Below are 17,982 nucleotides of genomic sequence, written 5' to 3' on the forward strand. Positions count from 1 at the left end.
TTTCTCGGTTGGGAAGATTTTGGCTAAGTGTCAGAGGGAGATTGACTCATGATGAACTTGTAATGTGACCAAACACTTAACATACTTCGACAACATGAAAACATAGACCCTTGGAACAACAAGAAAAGTGTTACCCATTGAGTGACTGTCTTAGGACAAGAAGTGGCAAGTGTGACACTTACAATACACTTTAGGACAATAGTGATGACACTTGTACGATAATGTTCAAGACCTTTTGTATGAGTGCAACGAATGTTTACATTGTTAGGACAACTCATATACACATAGGTGGACCTTCAAAACCACCAGAGAAGGCTCACAAACATGTCATAACAGTCAAACATGCCAAGAGACGACAATTGATCCAACAAGCGAATGCGAGCAAAACACTTAAAGGAAACACATGGAATGACTTTGAGCGTTTTCAACCATACATGTCATTGAATACATAATGATATGACAACCATAAGCAATCCTTCATGCTACACTAAGAGGTGTATTTCAACTTCATGAAAGATGTGCTTTGTTTTTCATACCTACCCTCCAAAGGGTTATGAATTAGATGGTGTATTCATGCGGTCTCGATCTTCTATCATACCCTAGGTTCCTTGGTATTCTTATATGATAACTAACTTTTCTCCTCATCTCCTTAAGTATCATCTAGCATGTCCTCGTTCTTCATCTCCTTCTTAATCATCTTTTCATAGCTTGGTATGTATCTGTAAGCCACTCATGACAAGATGACATCAATCTGATAAACCCCTAGTCTAAGATGTTGCATGATAATCCACTGACTGAGCTAAAAATGGTATTAGGATAGGGGGGAGAAGGCTCAGTGACTGAGTTAGACTGAGGGATAAGACTGCACAATGCCCACTGAGGGAAAAAAATGCACAGTGCCCACTGAGGGACAAAATTGTGCAATTCAAGCAGGTAGTGGCTGCTGCGAGATGAGGCCCTGGAGGACAAATCTGTGCAATTTTCAGAGGCACAAGGGATTGGGCAGTAGAGAGGCCTGGAGGAAAAATTTGCACAATTCCTTAGGGAAGTGAGCTTCGACTGAGGGAAGGTCACTAGAGGTAGCTTCTGCGCAGTTTTGGATGCCAAGGGATGTTGGGATTTCTATGCATGACATAGTTCCAATAGGCACATAAAAAGCTTGAGTGTTGTAGATGTGAAGTGCACAGTTCAGGAAGGCTGGATGAGGCTAGGTTGCTAGGAATCCTCTGGAATTTGGCTAAGTGTGGGATCAATGGAGCCGATGTGAACAGTGATAGAAATTGAATGTGACCACACACTTGGACACTTGGTGATACAACATAGATCATCCAGAACATATGAAAAAATACTTTTCTTAATGCAACAACCTTTGTGGCAGCTTATGACAAGTGCGGCTCCGATGATAGACTTTGTGAGGATAATGGCGACACTTGTGTAATAGTGCGTGAAACTTTGGAAATGAGTGTGAAACATGTCTATATGATGAGAACAACTCATTTTCACAAATATTTCCCCTTGAAGCAAACCAAAACTTCCCTTTGCATGACAAGCGATAACTCCCATGCCCGAAGATGACACTTGCTATATAAAGATAAAAGTGTGAATGACTCTTGAGATCGAAGAAGGGAGCTTGAAATCATCAACTTACCAATAAGTTACTAAGGAATGATCGAACACAGGATCCACAATAGGCACCAAAATTTGAGTGTAAACCAAAATTTTGGAGGGTGTTGTGACTGCTACAACAAGCCCATAAACTGACCAACCAATCCCTGTTCTACTAATTGTAGAGCCCTCATTCTAGCTTGTGGAGTAGAGACTTATACCTTTTGGGTCTCATCTAGTTTCTTAACAAAATAGGAAGGCTTGGATTCCTGATATTTAGGTCCATTTGTTACCAGTAAGTTGAAGGCCTCTATATCCATTGTAGTTAGGGTGGAAGAGGTCAGACTGGCCATAATTGACCACCCAACCTACCAGTGGCAAGACAAGCACAAATCTGATTTTCACAAGATCATTCCAAGGTGTGTAAATTTATCATCTCGTAGGTATAGGATGCAGTGGTGAATCTGCTTACATATACATAATTGTTGATTTTAGTGTACATAACAATTTACGACACATTTATTTGACAGTACTTTCCAATTTCAATTTCTAATTCAATTCCAATTCTTATGTCAATTTCAATTTCGATGTCAATCTCAATTTTTATGTCAATATTAATTTGTATTCACTTTCTAATGCATTGATTTCAGTGTACATGTTAGTTTCTAGATGTGTTGATCTAGAAATGATGAAAATTGTACACTAAAATCGATTTAGTGATTTCAATGTGCACAATTTCAATTTCAAGTTCTATTCTATTTCTATTCTACTTTAATGTCAGTTTCTACCTCTATTTCAACTTTTATTCAAATTTTGATGCATCAATATCAATAGGCATGTCAATTTCTAAATGCGTCGATCTAGAAATGATGAAAAATGTACATTGTAATTAATGAATGTGCACTTAAACCAAGTTTTCTTAGAATAAGAAAGATTCAGTGATTTACATGTCTATATCTACCTTTCAATTGTCAAAGAGACTTAAATAATATTTTCATATGTTAATATACTAACTAACATTCATGGACTTTAATAGGGTTGTGACTACAAATGGTGGTTGTAGTCCTTTTCACTCTATTGATGTGTCTATTGCAATGTTGTTAATCTATTTAGTCCAATAATTTTCTATTTTTAATTCCCCATGAGAGGATTCAGACTCCATCCCATGATCCCATGATTTGCATACATATATGTCTCTTGCTCTTATTCAGAGTACTTTATTAATGCATGTACATTGGAATCAATGCATTAATTATAGTGTACATACCAATTTTATTTTTTATTTCAATTATTATGTGAAATTCTATTTATATTTCTCTTTTTATGTCAATTTGTATTTCTATAGCTACAGGGTTATCCTCTTACTGCAATGTTTCACCAAGCTATTAATTTTCATATTTAGATATAGACCTCATTATTCTCATTTACTTCAACAATTACTTAGATATATCAAAAGCTTCATTGGCGTTTAGCGACAATGTTCAACATTCAACAACAACATGCAAGCCTTGTTTTCTACAAACAATTTCCTCTCTATGTCTACATAATCGACTCTTTAGTGAAGTAGAAAACTAAGAGTTTAAAAGTATTTCCTTTTAATTTCAATTCACACCTTACACTAAAATATATATTTATCAAACCCTTTTTTCCTATATTTTTAGCATTTATTGAATCAACACTATTCTTCTACATTCCCACCTTCATTCATGTAGATAGTAAATTGGAAGAATGCAAATATTCATGCAGATAGTAAAGTGGAAAGAATGTAAATAGGAGATATAGATTTAAGTAAGAATGTAGATTCTTACTTACTTAAATTTACATTCTCTCTTTACATTCTTCCACTTTACTCTCCATATTTCCCTATTCTTCCCTCCCCTTTTTTTTATTTCATGGATCTTTATTCTTTATTTTCTTTTATCTTCATAATTTTTACATTTCATTCATTTAATGCTTTTACTTTTATCTTTATATCATTTATCATTTTATATTTTATTAATATTCCTCCCTTTTCTTATATTATTCTCTATCTTTTTTACATCGTTTTATTTTGTGCTTATACTTTATATTTATGGAAAATATTTCTACTTTATTTTATTATTTTCATTCTTCCTAATTTACTATTTATCATTTCATGTGTATATTTTTTTATTCTTATACTTTTTACATCATTATTATTTTTTATGACTTCTATGCCTCTTTTATTTATTACTATTAGAGTACATTTTCCTCTCCTCTTCTACTAGATTTCTAATTCAATTTCATTATAACTTTAAAAACAAGAGAGAAAAACATAGTTACACACCAAACACAAATGTTACATATATTTGTTGATCATACAATTGTTTACATGTATAGGAATAGATCACCAACTAGATTCAATGTGTGACATCCCCTACGGGTTAATTCCCCTTGTAAACATTGAAAATAATCCCTTGTAATTATGTAACCAAGAATTCAAATGGCTGAGAGAGGGACACAAATTCCATTGTTTGAGGAGGGAAATTGCTTAAGGAAGTTTATTGTTTTAAATATCAGTCATGGGTTGACCGAGTGGTGTTAATGAGATAACTGTGTTATTAATCCAATTGAAAAAAAAAGGATAGGTCCATGTTCTTGATAGGCAACATCTACAAGCAAGAACAAGGGAAAAAACTTAATGAAGAGTATGGGTCATGTTGTCCAAAGCAGCAGTCCCCGTATACCATGAGAGGAAACAATTTTGTATGTGGGAGGATGTGGTGAGAAAGGGTGATGATCTGTGAATGATATACGCAAAGGCAGAAAAGAAGAAGATAGAATGAAGTGGAGGTCGAGAGGCTCCTATGGAAAACAATCATTCATGATTCATACACTCGAGCAAAGAAAGGGAACAAGGAAAAAGAGGAGGGCGAGAGGTTCCTGATGATTAAGCATAGTTTTTGAGAGGACATAGAAGAACAACATAATGAGAGAATCCAGGGAGAGGAGAAGCTCTGATGATAGCACGATTGAGAATCCCTTGATGCCTGCTAGTTGATAATCATGGAGAAAGACTAATGATAGCCCAGTTGAGAAACCCATAAGGATTTATGATTGATAATCACATAGAAGCTTTGGTAATAACATAACCAAGAAACCCATGAGGCTTGATGCTTGATAATCATGGAGGGATCTTAGTTGATAGTGCAACTATGAAACCTATAAGGTTTGCTATTATAATCATGAAGTGACCTTAGTTGATAATGCAACTGAGAAACCCAGAAGGCTTGCTAGTCGGTAATCACTGAGCAATGGTTGTGCCTTACAAGGTTGATAAATCCACTAGAGACTGTGTTTGTTGACAACTTTTGAGACATAGAGACTCCCAAGGCTAGTGGGATGAAAACACTTGATGATAGTTCCATGGGGTTGGGCTGAGAACACAAGTGGAAGTTCCACTGAGAAACTGTTGGAGAGTGCACTCTTATTCCTTTAGAGGTAACACAGATGATAAAACATCCTTAGAGTTAGCCTTATCTCTCTCTACTTTTGAATTGAGACTGTCTATCCCTAGAGATGTTGGGATGCCATTTTATAAGTCCCTTTGTACAAAAGGAAGTGTTCCCTACTGTTGTGAAATTGTTGTGTAGCTGGTGGGTGAAGGCAAAGTTGCCTTGAGACGCCCTGTTTCAGTTGATGAAATTGAATTCATCTCTTGATTAGATGATAATAGTATGAGAGTGAAATGGTTCACTAAATTTATTTTAATTAATTTGATAACTAGTGGGTGGAGGTGAGGTAGCCTCGAGACACCCTGTTTTAGCTTGTGATGGGAGAGCCACAATTCTCATCGAATTAGTTTAAGGGTGGAGGTGGTGGACCTCTAGATTCCTTGTGAGCAATTGACTGCACTAAGTAACTGGTGGGTGGAGGTGGATAGTCCTTTGGGGTCCTTGTTTCATTTAGCAACATTGGTTTAATCCCTCAAGCACTCATCCTTAAGCTCTGGAATCTAGCTCGAGGGTGATTACTACAGGAAAGGCTTGGTTGTAGTGTGTCTAAGGTTGGGTGGAGAGTTGAAGTCCCAATCTTAGTTGTTGAGCACATTTGATATGATACATGTATATTCAAGCCCTGTTCATTGATTTTAAGCATATGTCTAGTTTGTTGGGTTATAACTTGTTTGGTATCGTTTCAATTAATGACCTAATACTTATGACATATTGTGGAATGTGATTTCATGCACACATTAGGGATGATGATTTCTTATATGATTCCTGAGTAGTTGAGTGAATTCTTGTATGCATTCATGAGATTGTTTCATGTTTATTACCAACATAAGAGGCCTGTAGATTTCTGAACTGTTATGAGTTTGAAATTGGTCCAACGGGCCTAAGTATAAATGAATTGATAGAACTTTGTTTTGTTTATTATGTAATTAATAGATTTGGCTTTCAGGCCTTGTTGTTAGTTGTCAGTATTAGTAAGTACAACGTTATGTGTGTGTGTAATACATACATACATACATATACATACACACACACACACACACACACACACACACACACACACACACACACACACACACACACACACACACACACACACACACACACACAACACACACACACACACACACACACACACACACACACACACACACACACACACACACACACACACACACACACACACACACATATATGCAGACTTGACTGAAGCCTCTATAAGCTCAGGAAGAATAACTCTAAGAGCTTCACAACAATATTTATATATATGTATATGAATTCACGTTGAAATGAGCGAGGCCCAAGCCTTAAGGCATTAAGGGCCTGATCTTCGATTTGTATAGGACCATGTGCACAGGCGTCGTAATAACCAAGCGCAGAGAGCTGAAAATCCGAAACCATATACATCTATGCCTTGGGGTATGGAATTCAGGGCCTCGAGGAGTAAGGAAGGTTCAAGCCTTACATGTCATATGGTCAGGAGCCATGACTAAGGGCACATAGGTGGATGAGAACTTGAGTTGTTGGATGTTGAGGGAGGATAATGACGTCCATGTGTCCCAAAGGTTTTACCCCAAATATTTCAATGGGAGTCCAAGACAACCCCACCAATATTTTATTGTCGGGACAATGTGGCATGGTGGGGCGAGTGGATAAGAAATTCATCGTGTCAAAGCAAAGGACCCCTGAATTAATTAAAAAATGAAAATGTTTTTTACTAGCGTAGTGGAAGACGTATGGGACCGATGGCCAACGTGGAAGGTGACATGGAAAATTGGGAGGCAGGACACATGCCAACAAGATTTGGGGCTTTCATGGGGCTAAGAGGGTCATAAACGAGTGACACATGGCACTCCCAAAGTGGAGCCACATGGAGGGTGTGACGTCACCCTAATGGTAAGTGGATGGTAAAGGCCACTTACGTCACTCCAACATCTCTAACCCAATGAATTCTTGTGGCGTTGGGTGCAATCCTGCCAGGGTTTTATTCCCAGGGTGATGTGGCATTAAGGTACCCACTCGATGACGTGGCACGTTGAAGGGGGCGGGGGTCCACAAAAAGGGCTTGACCCATACGATTGGTTGAGGCACTCTCCTGGTAGTTTGACATGGCATCATGACATGGAAGCTCCTTGTAATCCTGGTGGTTCGAACACATCGCAAGGAAGGGAACAAGGTTAGGACGATGTGGTGGTGGTGGAGCCTGAATGTGCGACTTTAGCTAATGGCGTTGGGACGCGTTGGAGGAGAGGTCCACGTAACCTCAGAAGATATTCCTTGACAATTTTGATGGGGGACTGCATAGGGAATTCCCAAGATTTAATTTTCGAGTGAGGTGGAAAATAGGGGGCCCACATGATATTTATATATAGTTGGAAGGGGTTTAATCCTTGTGTGATAATACACACACACGTTCCTCTAGCTGGGAAAAAGTTGTAACGTGACACCAGTCACCAACAGGTCGACAACTTCCATGTGGACCATGACTTGGGTAGCCACGTGGTAGGTCCAATGATGTGGCAAGACCTGATAGGCCAAAATTTGATCGATCATATATTTTGATCCGAGAGTTGGATTGTGGCAAATTTTATATCATTGGAGAGGTCTCGCTGAGATGAACACAACGATGCTATGCATTTTAAGTTTTGATGAAGTTGGGAAATTCAAAGAATATAGACCCCATTTCCATAACGAGAGATTGGAAGTTGAGTCATTAGAGTAACTACCTCCTACTTCACTTAGTAAGCGCTAGGGACAGTAGGGGGTGTGTTATAGATAAACATGGATTTGATTTACTACAAATAATTAACCTAGAAACTCACAACAATTAACAACCTATAACACACTTGCAAGCATTAATTCTAATTCCCTCACTTAATGCTTACATTATAAATATTAAAATCACAAATTACAATACTGTAATAACAACATTGATATTTGTTTGATATGGTCTTCATTAACACTTCTACCCACTCTAGCATCTCATATTCTATCTCTTTCTCCACCACAACTTCGAGCTTACCACTTGACCCATCTAAGATAAAACCGCTTCAGACCATTATTGATATACTTGTAGAATTGACAATATTGACATACTCAACTCGCCGAGGCTTTAGCAAGAAAAGCAGTCAAGTAACTGAGTCACTCTATGGACATACCTCCATTTATTGAATACATGGCCTTTCACTATATTCACTAGTTATCTAGGAAGACAATCTGGATACTAAATGTATTCATAAGTCAATCATACAATGTGACCTCTTAAAACACACAAAAAACCCTATAAGTTAATGTTCCTGGCTCCACACGACCACTAGCTTATAACAAATCATAAACATAATCAAATCAATGATGTGTTCTTGTGTCATTGTATGCATCAAGAACCACCAATTTGAATTATGCTACTATGTTCTATAATTTTGGTTCTTCATAATTCATTACAAATAAAAAATAAAATCAAAATAACAATTGTGAACTCTGCACACCACTTAATAAATGTCAAACCCACCTGATTCAATAAATCTGTAGCTTTTTATACTCAGATCTACATAAAACAACAACTGATCAAGTCATAGGATCTTCATATCTCACCATGTTAAGGATGCCTTTCCAGCTCCATGGTTGTTGCACACCTAAATGTGTTAATTCTTCCATCAAATTCAAATAAAAGTGACAACCTTGAGCCATAGCCTGACAAATTGGTTGCGCCTTAAGGAAACAAAGCTCTTGGTAATGCAAATATTTCATTTTATTAATTTATTGCAAATTCTTCCCATGGTGATATGATTGCTGAAACAATTGGGCAACGACTTCACGCATAATTTAGTTTGAGTGTGGACAAAAATAATAGAGAAAATATTATTATTGTAAAAAGACGTAGGTTCTCCCGGATGCGGGTGATGATGTGGCGCGATAGGCAGGTGTCGGAAGAGGCTCGTCACGTGGGCAGATGTAAGCCCGGACGAGCCACGACACACCAGACCGCAGAGGAATTAAATGTGGTGGGCGGCTCCGTTTACATGGATTTATTGCTGGTTTTATGGCTGGTTCAGAGGGCATTCATTGTGCAGCTGAGTTCGAGGCATATGGCGCTCATTATCTCCGCTCCCCCGGTCGCCTGGATTCATTCCAACAAGAATTTCAAGCAGACGTTAGCAGAGGAGGAACATTCCCTGGTTCAGAGCATAATTGTTCAGTGGAATTCTTGTCCGGAGGGTAATTTGACGATGCAGAGGGAGAGGCCTAGGATGAGCAGTCGTCGGGGAGGTTCTAGGGGCCGCTCAGCCACTCAGCGCCCTGTCAATTCGCCCTCCTCCTCAGCGGAAATTGCTTATGAGCACAACAGAGGCTCATACAGACCTGTTGGACGCGGCACTGTGCGTGGGTGGGGAGAAATTCCTGAATGCGGTCATTTGGAGCACCCGGCTGTTCGTTATCGAATTCCTTGCACGCTGGAGAACAACACTCTTATCGTTTCCGTCATGGTGGAACACTGTAATAGTCACAGAGGGCCTCTGGACAACCTGGGCGTGCCAGTGGTTGATATGCAGGTCCCCGCGGTCGATATGCGGAGGCCAACCAAAGCAACTCAAGCTGAGGAAGCTGGCCCTAGTGAGCCGGTTCAGCGGTCGCTGCGCTCGGAAATGGAGGGCTCTCAGAAGCTCAAAGGACCGGCGAAGGATGTGGAGGTCTCGCAGAAGCTCAAAGGACCGGCGAAGGATGAGCCCCATACAACCGATGAGGACTAGTTCCTCCGACACTCTGTCTACAACGGCCAGGAAAGCAACTCCTTGTCGATTTACTGCTCTCTTTGTCGATTTACTGCTCTTTGTCGATTTACGGCTCTCTTTATCGATATGTCTATGTGTCCACCGTATCAGTCAATGTGTCCATCCACCGTGTCTGTCAATCCACTGTGTCAGTCAATGTGTCCATCCACCGTGTTTGTCAATCCACCGTGTCGGTTCACATGACCATTGTGGCGGTTTACAAGCTTATTGTGTCGATTCAATCGCTGGCTATATCGATTCAGATGTCTCTATTTTGTAATGATGCTACTCAGAAGGGTCTCTCATGGAGAAAATCTCGCTGGAGATGCAGGGCCACGGCCCTGGTGTAATTTTGCTGTAATTTTTGATTTTTGTAATATAAATTAGACTAGTCTTACAGAGAAAAAAAAAAGACGTAGGTTCGAATCTTGGCACAAAATTATGATCATAGTTCAACTTGTATCTCTAGCGCAACTCGTAATTTGGGTACAACTTTGAGTATAAGGATTGGCCAGTAACCAGAGGCAAGAAACAACACATTTCTCCTTCAATTCAACTACAAAACAACACACATGCACATGAAAATATAACACATGAATACTACACAATCCATTCTCCTACACTATCTATACAAAGGATTTAAACTTGCATAATTGGCATGATCACAAACCCTCTCTTGAGAGAGCCAAGGTTGAAGCAACTCTGATACCAAGTTAAAAAATGAGAGAGCAAAATATAATTACACACCAAACACAAATCTCACTATATGTTTATTGATCAGACAATAATTACACATATAAGAATATATCATCAACTAGATTCGATAGAAGTGGATCTAATTTACTAAAAAAACCTAACCTAGAAACTCACAACAATTAACAACCTGTAACACATCTGTAAGAATTAATTCTAACGTTATAAACACTACTATTTTCTTTGATTCCATTTTAATATTCTTTAATATTCCTCATGTTAATACTACTTTTAGTTGTATAATTGCTTCTACACATTTTCACAAAGAAACATGTTATCATAATTCAATGAAACTAAAAAGAGTTAATTGTGCATTTTAATAGGAGAAAATTGTGATGGAATTTCCTTGAAAATTCAACCTAAAAGGAATATCATATACATGTATTAACAAAAGAAATTTGCTATCATTTTTTTTAACGCTTAACCTAAAAAGAACAGCCTTCAAATAAGTTATTGGTACGCCATCATTCACACTTAACCCACACACACACTAACCTATATTACTCGAGGTTTGTTGTATAATTCATTATTTCAACTTTGGCGAGGCAAGAGTAGGCACAAGCCATATAATTGGAGTTCAAGAACTTCATGTTCATTTAGATAGATAATATTCAAAGTAATTAAAAAATAATAGATATTCAAGTTAATCTCTTAACTCAAAAAATAATGGAAGTTGTAGGTTTTGAACATTAAAATCTTTCACAAAAGACTTTGAAGATCAACTTCAAAATGCTTGAAAGAAAGCAAACCTCTAAATAGAGTAAATACAGAGTCCCAACAGAAGAGAAACTACCACAAATAATCATGAGAAATACCACCATTATTTGATGTAGTAGCTACCACAAATGCAACCATTATGCCCCAAAACCTTAGCACGATTGCTATATATATATAGAGAGAGAGAGAGAGAGAGAGCCAAATTTTGCATCACCCATTCAATATTTCACTAGACTATAACCTTAACAAGACTAAATATCTTAAATTTAAACTTTACTATTATGAATACAATAATTATTTTTTCCTCGCATGTATACATTTTCCTCACTATTTCAAGCTTGAAGTTGTGATGTGTGATCCTATGTTGCTTCTTCTTCTTCTTTTTTTTTCTTTCTTCGTAATGGTTCATTTGTTGAAACCTTATATTACATATGTTATTTGTTGAAATCTTACATTACATATGTTATTTCACGAGTTATTTGTAATGGTAAATGCACTTGCATGTGGATACATTGCAATTATTAATCCTCTTCATATCTCAAGTTCATGGATAAGCCAAAGTGTAGTAATAATTTATATTATTTTTAAAATTATATATATATTTTTGCCTCGAATTGATAGTTTTTTAGTTAATAATTTATTATTTTTAAAAGGGATATTTGTGGATATATTAAACATCTACCTCATATTAAACTATAAAAATCACCTCTAAACACAATTATCTAACATAATATATACTTAAACCAAAATTTTAATTTCAACATATCTTAATGTTTAACAAAAAAAATGTTAACCAAAAAAATATATTTGTTGAATAAATAACTCAAAGAAAGCATTAACAAACATTGAGCTTTAATTAAAGTTCTCTTAGGAATTTATTCTTAATATCACACAACAAAGGTATAATAAGGACAAACATTTCCTATTCTATGGGAAAGTGATAAAGCCTTAACTAATACTAAACATTATTGAGAGGAGTTTGCTATTTAGTTGGAGGACATAAATGATGTACTTAGCATGATCTCAATTATTGCGACAACGATGCTAATCGATTTAAAGGCATTTATAATTTTCTCTCATTTCTATAATAGAAGGCTTTAACAAAGTTTGGACTTTTAACAAAAACGAAAGCAATGTAATGAAGATTAATATTTTTATTTAAAAAAATGTTCCAAGATTGTATTTCTAGTTAAGCCACAAGAGATTAACCATTCATGATGTATTTATAACAAATGGTGGGTGGTTAGAAAAGATGAATTACAAATAGGTTTGAACTTTTTAAATTAAAATATTCGACACATAGAGACAATGTTCAATTTAACTCATTGTATTTCAGAATATCCGTGTTACTCAGAAAAGATATTGTGGGTGAAATAAAAACAATGCTTAAATGGAAAAAGATAGTGTGGAATGTAATGCAACATAAAATCCTATTTGTTGTATGCACTCCCATCCATAGAAAATTAAATCTTATTTCCTGTTAAAAATATAAAATCTCGTTAGTTCTAAGCACTTCTCTCCATTCGTTGTTGTAAGAGGCTATCTCTACAATTTTGACTAAATAAAAAGAAAAGGTGTCATTTTCATTTAAGCACTTCTCTCCGTTTGTTGTTTCAAGAGGCCATCTCTACAATTTTGATTAAATGAAAAGAAAAGGTGTCATTTTCATTTAAGCACTTCTCTCCATTTGTTGTTGCAAAAGACTATCTCTACAATTTTGACTAAATGAAAAGAAAATGTGTCATTTTCATTTAGAAAGAGATATTTTTCATTTAAGCACTTCTCTCCATTCGTTGTTGCAAAAGGCCATTTCTACAATTTTGACTAAATGAAAATAAAATGTGTCATTTTCATTTAGAAAGTTGTCTATATTCGATTATATATATATATATATATATATATATATATATATATATCCCACCTTATGTGGTGTATAACTTATTGTCTTCTTTGATGCAATAGCTTTGGAATCATTATTAAGCTTTATGTTCATTTATTATATAGCTTTTGTGTTGATTATGAAGTTTTATGCAGGTATGTTTAACCACTAAGCTTATTTACAGATGAGTTTTGTGAATATAAAAAAGAGTATATAAGGGATATCTATGGATCCAAAGGAATAACTAGGAACCAAATGTTAAGGATGTAAATACATGAAAGACGTAAACTCATATATGTATAGTGGGCTTGCCCCCAGCTTGTGTAGTGCATGGTCTATTGTCACCTTCAATGCAATAACTTTCCATGTTAATTTTTTGATGTATGTTCATTTATTGTATAACCTTTGTGTTGATTATGAGGTTTTATGTTTTTACATTAACCATACAAGAGAGAGCAATTATGAGCTCAATGTTTTAAGTCCCTTGTGGTTGGGGGGTCATCCTCATCTCGACTGTAGAATCTAGGAATGTTCTGGAAACTTACAGACATGAGCAAGGCCAAACAATTGACTTCGCTCCTATCCAACAAATTCTAGAATATTCCTAGAATTTGTAATCGAGTTAAGTTCAATTGTGATTGGGTGTTTTGAACTTAAGCATTCATGGTTTGCCTCGTGTGGTGCATGGTCTATTATCACCTTCAATGCAGAGAGAGAGTCTAGCCCCAAGAGTTACTTCAAACAATTACGAGCCAAATCTCTCCCAAGTTGTTGAGATCATGAGAGGTCCCTTGTGGTTGGGAGGCCATCATCATCTTGACTGTAGAATCTAGGAATGTTCTGGAATCTTATAAATGCGCGAGGCCAAACAATTGACGTCACTCCTATCTAGCAAATTCTAGAATATTCCTAGAATTTGTAATTGAGTTAAGTTCAGTTGTGATTGGGTGTTTTGAACTTAAGCATGTATGGTTTACCTTTATTACAACCCATCAACAATGATGAAGTCTTTAGGTGTTTTCCATGCACATTTTCAATGCATAAAGAATATATAAAAAGGAGTGGGTGGATATTCATGGATCCAAGTAAGCATCTCCTCCTAGAGGGAGTAATCAGGGACCAAATGTTAAGGATGAAAATATTCGAAAGAAGTAAACATCTATAAATGAATTTTTAGATTCTGGGAGGTAATGAAGCAAAATCCTAGATATAAAGCTCCAACGAATCAAACTAAATCATTTGAAGGAACAATTCCCAAGGTTATTCTAAAACAAGGGAAAACAAATATGTATACAACAAATATGGAACTAGGTGAAATGCATGATTACATAATCACTCCAAAGGAAAATATCACTAGTTGGATTTAAGTTTAGAGAAAGGCCTTTTATTTTTTGATGGACCCTTCGAGATAAACTTCGGAAACACACCTCAAATAAAAACATTTATAGTAAATTATTTCCCAAGACCAAAAAACAATTAGTTTGAATAAAAATCTATCCTCTTATGAACTACTAACAAGTTATATCAAGTGATCTTATTTTATCTACGCAATAATAATATTAATATTGCACATCAAAATTTTGAATTCTATCTATAAAAACTAAACCAATAACTTTTGAATATTGTAAATTTTCTATTTCTTAAAAAATAAAATAAAATATAAATATCATGAAATGTACTTAGTTGTCTCTCTTTATAGAAACTCTAAAACAAATCTCATGAAATCTAGTGGAAAATTAGTGAAGTTATGAAATTTGAATCTCAAAAACGTAATCAATATAATATACCGTAGCGAAATAAATGACTATGACTGTGTTCCCATCAAGACCGCCGGGTATAGCCAAAGAAGTTAATATGGTTGGGTTGCTTAATAAAGGCGAAAACACAACTCTCAATTATAGTTAAAAGAAACCAATAGAATTTTAAACAAGTCTTCAAAGCCATCACATCCGCTCAATGTATTTGAAATTTCAAACCAGAATACCACCAACCAAGCGGAGACGCGATGGGGCATGTGTACACGTGTACACTTGCATGATTGCTCGGATGATTGTTCACCACGTGACGTGAGAATGAAATGACTCAACCCCACACAGCATACGTGGTATGGATGATATGTATTCATGTTATGAAACACAACAAGAATCCATAAATCTTTATTATAATGTGTGAGCCTTTCTAAACATGTGTGGGTCCCGCTTATAATGTGTGAGCCTTTCTAAACATGTGTGGGTCCCGCCCAATTCCCAAGCTGTAACCTTCGTGGTTCAGAATAACAGGGTTAAGCCTTATTAACGTAGAGAAGACTTGTAACCTTCGTGATGCAGAATAACACGGTTAAGCCTTATCAACATAGAGACTGATCACGATTGATTTGAGCGCTTATCCAGAAACTCAGACTTGGTTGGCAAGGCTGCCATGGGCGAATCTCTAAGCTTATACTAAACTTCAGCGAATCTCTAAGCTTATGCTAAACTTCAACTCTGTTCTATGCTTTGAGCGCTAAAATACATTTGAACCTTCCTTCTTAAGGTTGGCCACCTCTGCTTTTTTTTCAAAAAATATAGTCTTCTGTAAACTTTCATTATTAAAGTTCCAAATACTTTCAAAATACTTACCGTAGCTCTGCGGATTCCAAAACCTCAATAAAGTGCAGTTAATTAACCTTGTTCTTTCCTTCTTCCCCCTCTAACTAACCTTTGTTATGAATTTTATGGCGCCCAGGAGCAGCTGTAAGTGCTTGCCAGACAATCTCAGAAACATTGCAAGGCCAACAACACTGCAGGTATGATCTTCTTTACACCTCTCCATATGTTTTCGATTAGCCAAAAACTCTTCTCTACACCTCTCAATATGCTTCTGACTGGTTTAAAACTCCGCATAATGAGGAAATATTTCTTTATTTTCTGTTTTATGATTTCTGGAAGAAAATGCACTCCAGTGGATGAAAGTCCTTGTAAAATGGAAGGCTTTCTGGCAGCTGCGCCTGTCGGAGCAAAGGTGAAGGCTTTCGAGCAGCTTCGCCTGTTGAAGCTTTTACTTTGACAGTTTTAACAGCATGCAAATGCCCTGTTCAAGATATTATGAACCAGAAGATGCATTTAAATCACTTAGTTATAGAAAATTTAAATGCACGATTACGATCATGTGTTTAAAGGTTTGATATTGAAAATTTCCTGGAAATACTCTGGAAGAATTGTGTTCCAGTGGATGAAAATGCTTGAAAATTTAGGCTTTTGAGCAACTGAACCTGTTTGACTGTTTTACCTGCATGCAAATGTTAATTTGAAGAAAAGACTACGCAGAAGGAACCGGATTCAAAGCATTTACTTAGAGGAAATCTAAATACACGCTTAAGATCTTTGATTAAAGGTTGGAAGATTTCTTGGAAATATGTTCTGTGCGTTTGGTTCTGGCCGGATATTTATTTTTACCTTCTTTAATTTTATATATTTATTTATTTTTAAAATTTTATTTGACGAAGCTGGACAAAATTTACCGATTTAGGCACAGCTTATCACTGAATGTGACTATCATATATTCTGCAGTTTTATAATATTGCATTTGATTTCAACGCCACTTCCATCGGGCTGTTATCGATGAAAGCTCGATTTATGCATGAAATTGGTCCTCAAACAACTTTTAATGGTAGCTTCACGGATGGCCTCTAATAAAGATACTGTTTCATAGAAAAATGTTAGATTGAAATGCTATTACGCTGGTCTTTGTTGATCTTTGTTAATGTTTTTCCAGAACAGAAGCGGATGCTAAAGCTTATATCATTTTTGTTCTATTTGTCGGAAAGTGAATATTAATACTGTAGGTAGCATCTTCATCAGGATTCGGTTGCATAGAGTTCCTTTTGCCCTTCTTGAAAAGCGTTTAAATTTTTTATTAAGAAAACTGAAAGGGAAAAATGTAATAGTGCTAGGACGAGTTTCTCGAGAGTTGTTGCAGTTGGAACTTGGGACTTTATTAGCATTTGCATCTGATGATTCCATAACAAATCCAATTCGAATGACGGGGTTTTCTTCTTATAGACGGGTTGATTGAATTTTTTATAGTCGGTAAAAAAATTAGTAGCAATGTTCAAAACAAGGGAAGTTAATCTTTTAATAATGATCTAAAAAAAAGGAAGAAGAAAGAAAAAAGGAAGAAGAAAGAAGTTATATATATATATATCATGTCTCTCTTTGAAGAGAAAATCTAGGGACACGTTTTCGTTTGAAGGGAAAAATATTTGTGACATTTTTATGACAAATAAAAATATGCGTAAAGGTCTCTTAATTCTTTGAGTTTTATCCCCTCAGAGGCCTAACTAATGTTAAATGATTGAAAAACGCAATCATTTGGATTTCAGATTATATACTTATACTGTGTGTGTGTATGTGTTTGATGACCGCACATAAATTGAACTAATTGGTAGGTCCTACTTGTTTACTATTCAGCCATATTGTCTTTGTTGTCTAGCATAATTTACATATAAATTCAGAGGTTTGTGTATGGATAGAAAATCTTGGTATTTCTCTCCCGAACTCTATGCAAAATTCTTCTGTATTAAGCTCTCTATGGATTTGCAGCAGGTTCGTCTCCAGGAAGATTCGAGTTTGGAATAGCTCTCAATATATTTTTCTTTATTGTGAGAATCACATGCTTTTAAAATGGCATCTTCTGAGCAGCTTAAAAGAGATCCATATGAGAAGTCCTATTCTTCCCTTTGCATGAAGGTAAGCTTGTCTGTTTTTCATTTATTTCTTTTAGCTACCGCATGGTCTTGATATTACAGTGG

General features: G+C 36.1%; 1 protein-coding gene across 2 annotated transcripts in view; it reads left to right on the forward strand.

Annotated features, from left to right (window-relative positions):
• Positions 1–15,402: 15,402 nt before the first annotated feature.
• Positions 15,403–17,982, forward strand: part of LOC149153545 (uncharacterized) — a 51,946-nt gene continuing 49,366 nt past the window's right edge. Inside the window, exons 1-3 of one of the 2 annotated variants that reach the window (XM_089440024.1) lie at positions 15,403–15,725; positions 15,918–15,978; positions 17,774–17,920. In XM_089440024.1, coding sequence (XP_089296150.1) covers positions 17,855–17,920 — 66 coding nt within the window. In that variant the 5' untranslated portion in view covers positions 15,403–15,725; positions 15,918–15,978; positions 17,774–17,854. The remainder of the gene's footprint in view (positions 15,726–15,917; positions 15,979–17,773; positions 17,921–17,982) is intronic. The other variant, XM_089440025.1, reaches the window with a different exon arrangement.

Source organism: Pinus tabuliformis, chromosome 9 (assembly GCF_031772625.1).
Source record: "Pinus tabuliformis cultivar Carrire ecotype Pingquan chromosome 9, CPIR1, whole genome shotgun sequence".
Classification (NCBI taxonomy): Eukaryota; Viridiplantae; Streptophyta; class Pinopsida; order Pinales; family Pinaceae; genus Pinus; species Pinus tabuliformis.